We start from the raw sequence: 5336 nt of genomic DNA, 5'->3' as shown, positions 1-5336 counted from the left end.
CATTTTTCTTTCCTCTTATCATCTCTTAGGGGAAACATGATATTTGAGCAGGGTTTTAATAAGAGTATCCGATCGAGTAACGATGACCTAATAATGAAGCTGATAATAGTCTCACAGAAGATGCACCAATTCTAGCAGAAAGCAAAGATGAGAAGCAGCCTAATATGAAACCTTACAATGCCTGTACATCGCAAAACCTCTATGAGCAAAAAAGAGAAAGAAAAAATACTGTACTTTCAACTCACAGTACAGACTTTTACTCTCTGGAATTAGGTGAAAAATTTATTAAAGACCCATATCTATTTACATCATAGTGTAATGCCGTAATGGGTATCATCACTTCCTTTTCCTTGTTACTCTGTATGGTAAGATTCTCTACAAATCACATCCGTCCATTTCCCCCACTCACAATCTAACGGCCAGAATAGAGCCATTTGAATACGGCAAGTCTCTGATACCCGCTGAAAAATTTTCAGAAACCATTCATTACTGTACGAAAAGAAAGAACCAACCTTTCACCTTGATCACATTTGCTCAGTGAGAAGAAATTGAGCTCTGTTCTCCGGTAAAGTTTCCATCTTTAAGGTTTTGAAGAAGTTAAAGACCAAGCCTTTGCTCTAGTTTTGATTCACATTTGATCAGTGAGAAGAAATTGAGCTCTGTTTTGTGGTGAAGTTGGCATCTTTAGGGTTTTGAAGAAGTTTGATGACGGAAGCTGGAGCGGGTTTTGACCGGGTCCTGGGGCTAATAGAGCTGGCGAAGAAGCTGGAAGGTGAAGAGTTGAAGCTGCGGCGTGATTCGGAAGCGGAAGGGATCGATGGAGATTGAAAAAGGTAAGAGCCAGCTGAACTTTCTTAATTTAAAGATTTGAGGAAAAGAATAGAGAGAAGCGGATAGATGAGCTTGAGAAGATGGTTAGGGTGAATGATGATGTGAAGTTGAGAGAGGAGGAGTTGAAGGGGTTTAGAGGAGATGATTGCGAAATGTGATGAGGAGGTGAGGTTGAAGAAGGGGAGGATTAGTTTGATTCAGAAATCGATGATGGAATGTTCGTATACGTTGGAAGCGAGAGAGGGGAAGATCAGGGAGAGTATGCCTTTTGGTTTGGTGACGAAGGCTATGGAGGGGTGGTGTTGTAAAGTTGAGATGAAGGAGAGGGAGCTAGAGGGGTGTGTGGCGAAACTCGAATTTGAAACAAGAAGTGGAGTGGAAAATTGGGGAACTTGAGTTGATTGAGAAGAGGGTGTGGATGATGTGGAGTTGAAAGTTAAGCATTTTGATGCAGTTGAAAAATCGATACAGGAAGGGAGACAGCAGTTGGATGCACTGCAAAAGTCGGTGCGTGAGGGCGAAAAGAATTTGGATTCAGTTCGAATGGCAGCAGAGGAGCGTGAGAAGAAGCTTTTGGACTCGATAGGCCAGGGACTTGAAAGGAAAGAGAGGGAACTCGAACAGCAGGCCAATGAGCTTGAGTTTAAAAAGAGAAAATTTGAATTGAGAGTTGAGGAAGTTAATTCAAAGGATAAGAGGGTCAATGAACGCCTCAATGAGGTTGAATTGAATGAAATTCTTTTGGAATCATTTGGAGAATCAATACAAAAAGACAGAGAGCATTTGGATTTGGTCCAAATGTTGGCAGCCGAGCGTGAAAAGCAGTTGGATTCACTCCAAACATTGGTGCAACATCGTGAAAACAATTTGTTTTCACTTCAAAAATCAGTACAAGAGCGTGAAAAAAAGTTGGATTCACTATCCGATGGACTTCAAAGGAGAGAAAGGGAACTTGAAAAGCAGGCCAAAGATCGAGCTTGAATTGAAGCAGAGACAATTTGATTCTCAAAGGAAGGCTAAGCATTTGGAACCTACCTCTGCTGCTAAAAATGCTAGTGTTGTTTCATCTACAAGAGATCAATCCTGGAACAACATGGATGGTAGAAGCTTACAGTTGGTCATGAATGAGCAAGTGGAAAAAATTGACTTGACAGGTAGCCGAATGTCAGCTGTTCTACAAGCATCATCAGACCCCACAAAATTGGTCTTGGATTCAATGCAAGGGTTTTATCCGTCAAATCTTACTGTGGAAAACAGAGAGTTTGAGTCACATTATCCTCAGGTGAGAGAAGAAGCAGTGAAATTGGCAGTTACCGCTGATAATAGTTGGGACTTGGGAGGCTTTGGGCTTTTTGCGTCTTATCACTACGTATGAATTGACAAGTATTTATGATATGAGGGAGCTTCAAATTCTTCTTGCTATGGTTTCTCAGCCAGAACAAGCTGCTGAATTAAGTAGGGCACTTGGTATCATATATAAGGCACCTGGTGAGCTCTTTTTGTGTTTCAAAGTCTTCTTTCTGTAAGTGTTGCTTATTTTATAACACTTATGACATCCAAATCACATAGAAAATTTCTGTAATGTTGATGTTTGGCCTTAAAAGACCTGCCCTTTAGATGAAAAAAGAAAATGAATGCTTATACTTCTTGCATTGTAGCAAGCATTGGTTACATTCACTATCGGGCATGCCTTATATTCTGCAGCTTACAACAGCATTTAAAAGTAGTAACTTAGCTCAAAAAGTTGCAAGCAATGAATCCATTAGCATAGTTCGTGATGATTGTCCTTTTTGGCATTTATGTTATGTACTTCAAAATGATATTTTAAATTGCAAATGATTTTTTCTTTTCATAGTTAAACTTTTGTCCTTTTCGCTGGCCCAAAAATCAATAAAACGTGTCCTTTGTCCACATTTATAACTCGGTTGTTAAAGGCTTCTAGCCTCTCTTGATTTTCTTTAAAATTTTCTCATCAGATTCTGGATGGACATGTGTGGTGGTCTTGCTAAAGCCTGTGCTTTTCTTAGCATACCATTTCATTGTAGGTCTTGCTATTTCAAAGTTTGCATGTATAAATCAGTCTTTTACGCTGTCTATCTTCTACCATAAGTGCCATCTTATGGTATGTAACCGAATATTGTCTCATTCATCATTAGTTTTTCTTAATAAGATTTATATGTAATAGCTGTGATTTTCCCTGCATCCCCAACCCCACAGCTTCGCACTTGAGTCAAATCACAAGTGGCACACAATGCTCTATATATCTTTTGACGTGCATTTCAAATTCAAGATTATCACACGCCATCGTTTCTGTTTTTCATATTGTACTTGCATAGGGACGAATGTGGTTTCTTCCATTGTCAAGATTGAGCGATCAGAATCTTCGCTGGCCAGAAATGAAGCAACTCTTTCTCCTCGAAATAAATATTTACAGAATGAAAGGATTGTTTCTCTTCCTTCTATTGTCAAGACTGAGGGACCCAAATATTTTGGGGCTAGATCTGTAGCAACTATATCTTCACCAAATAATGCTGAGGGACCAGAATCTTTGCTGGCTAGAAATGAAGCAACTCCTTCTCTTCCGAATAAATATTTACAGAATGAAAGGATTGTTTCTCTTCCTTCCATTGCCAAGACTGGGGGACCCAAATCTTTTGGGGCTAGATTTGCAGTAACTCTTTCTTCACCAAATAATGCTGAGGGACCAGAATCTTCACTCACTAGAATTGCAGCAACTCTTTCTTCACCAAATAATGCTTTACACTTTTACAGGAAAATCTGTTGGTCACTCTTAAATCATCATCAGACCCTGCAAAACTTGTGTTGGATTCGACGCAAGGGTCTCTTACGTATTACTGGAGAAATGGAGATGTTAGTTCCAAAGAAAAGGTTGTATCTGGTAACATTACTCTATTGAAGATTCTAATGGGACTTTCAACACATGTTGGACCTCATCTGAAAGAAAATGCAAAAAATCTAGCATCCCAGTGGAAAGAAAAGTTGAGAGGTGATACTGAAAATTCATTGGAGAGTTTGGGGTGTTTGCTGTTTATAGCTGTGTATGAATTGCTTGGAACCTTACATGAAGATGAGATTGTAATGCTTCTTAGAAGGGTTTCGCAGCATAAACAGTCTCTAGAGTTATGTCAGACACATGGTTTTGCAGATTATATCCCTGGTTAGTTTCTTCAAAATTAGCTTTCGTGTTGTGGTGATGTTTGTATACCACAGAGTATTCCTAATTTTTCCTTCATGGTATGCTTTGCAATTTCTTGGATTTTTGGTTTGATAAACCCTACAATTTTTCTTTTCTATGCATCGCAGATTTTATACGGAAGCTTATTGAAAAGAAGCCACTGATGGAGGCTGTTAGATCTATTTGTGCCTTCAAATTATTTGACAAGCTCCCCCCAGTGCCACTCTTAAAAGAATATGTGGATGATGTAATGATGTGTTCCGAAGTAATTTGCGGGTCACAGATGATACCTGATGAAAAGGTACCTTGTAGCGCTTCCTTGGATTTCCATTTTCTGACGCTTAAACAGTTGCTTCTAAGACAATCCTTGATGTAAAACAGTACAAATATATATGTATGAAGGCTTTACTTTTTTCTTTTACAGGATAAGGCTCTGAATGGTAAAATAGCTGATCTGAGAGCTGCCATTCAATGCATCAAAAATTACGACCTCGAGTCTGAATACCCGTCCAAGACTGTTGAATTGCAAATAATTCAGCTTGAAATGCTGAAGGAAAAATGGAGGAGTTTGGCTAGTACCCAAAGTTGAACAAGAAGAGAGAAAAAGGAAGAAGCCTTGTACTAGCTCTTCTGCCCCAAAGTTACAACCAGGTAAGGTGCCGAAAATAAAGTTCGTCTTCAGTGGTTCGAGACCTTAATGTGAAGCTCCACTCGTCCGAACTACGAAGGAACGGTTTACATTGTAATCCGGGGATATACCCTTTCCCTCTGCAAATTGGTGAATATAGTCTACGTACCATGCACTCCTAATTGCATTCATGTCGCAGCTTTTAGGAAAAGCTCATGTATTTTGACTGAACTGTTGGTAGAAACTAGAAGGTCACCCTTGACATAGGTAAAATATGTATGTTGTGGTGCTTGAAATGGTATCCATTGTTAATTGGTCTGGTATTAGCTTGTCTGATATTCCAGATTAGTCTAAGCTGATTAACCTCGTTTCTATATCAATGGGTCGTTCACTTTAGTTTTTTTTTTACAAGTATTGATTTTTAGTTTATTCTCAATTTCTAACACATAACTAGAGAAGAATTAACCCCGTGAGACAGTTTACTCTAAGCTAGTGGTTGAAGGTAACTCTAAACTCAGTCATTGATTGTTAATGGTGCACCTGGTGTTCCTTGGCGGTGGATGAGGATATGTATAGCATAAGACACATTGCGACATTTCATTTCATCATGGTTTAGAGCAGTTCAATTTTACGACTAATATTTTGACGAATCTTGATCACTCTTATCCAAAAGAAAGATCT

General features: G+C 39.0%; 1 protein-coding gene across 1 annotated transcript; it reads left to right on the top strand.

Annotated features, from left to right (window-relative positions):
- Window positions 1-504: 504 nt before the first annotated feature.
- On the top strand, window positions 505-4998 carry LOC112189991 (FRIGIDA-like protein 4a). The gene is made up of 4 exons (XM_024329404.2): window positions 505-2319; window positions 3168-4009; window positions 4156-4328; window positions 4452-4998. The coding sequence occupies exons 2-4, from the start codon at window positions 3757-3759 to the stop codon at window positions 4614-4616; spliced, it is 591 nt and encodes a 196-aa protein (XP_024185172.1). The 5' UTR covers window positions 505-2319; window positions 3168-3756; the 3' UTR covers window positions 4617-4998.
- Window positions 4999-5336: the final 338 nt, after the last annotated feature.

The sequence above is a fragment of the Rosa chinensis genome, chromosome 2, assembly GCF_002994745.2.
Source record: "Rosa chinensis cultivar Old Blush chromosome 2, RchiOBHm-V2, whole genome shotgun sequence".
In the NCBI taxonomy this organism is placed as follows: Eukaryota; Viridiplantae; Streptophyta; class Magnoliopsida; order Rosales; family Rosaceae; genus Rosa; species Rosa chinensis.
Note: the sequence above shows the minus strand (reverse complement) of the source record. Positions and strands in the feature narration are given on the sequence as shown.

Bases quoted from the DNA above. Each gene is read 5' to 3' on its own strand.
- LOC112189991 (XM_024329404.2), top strand. From the start codon at position 3,757: ATGGGACTTTCAACACATGTTGGACCTCATCTGAAAGAAAATGCAAAA. The intron at 4,010-4,155 runs GTTAGTTTCTTC...TATGCATCGCAG, and splicing joins TTTTGCAGATTATATCCCTG to ATTTTATACGGAAGCTTATT. The intron at 4,329-4,451 runs GTACCTTGTAGC...TTTCTTTTACAG, and splicing joins AGATGATACCTGATGAAAAG to GATAAGGCTCTGAATGGTAA.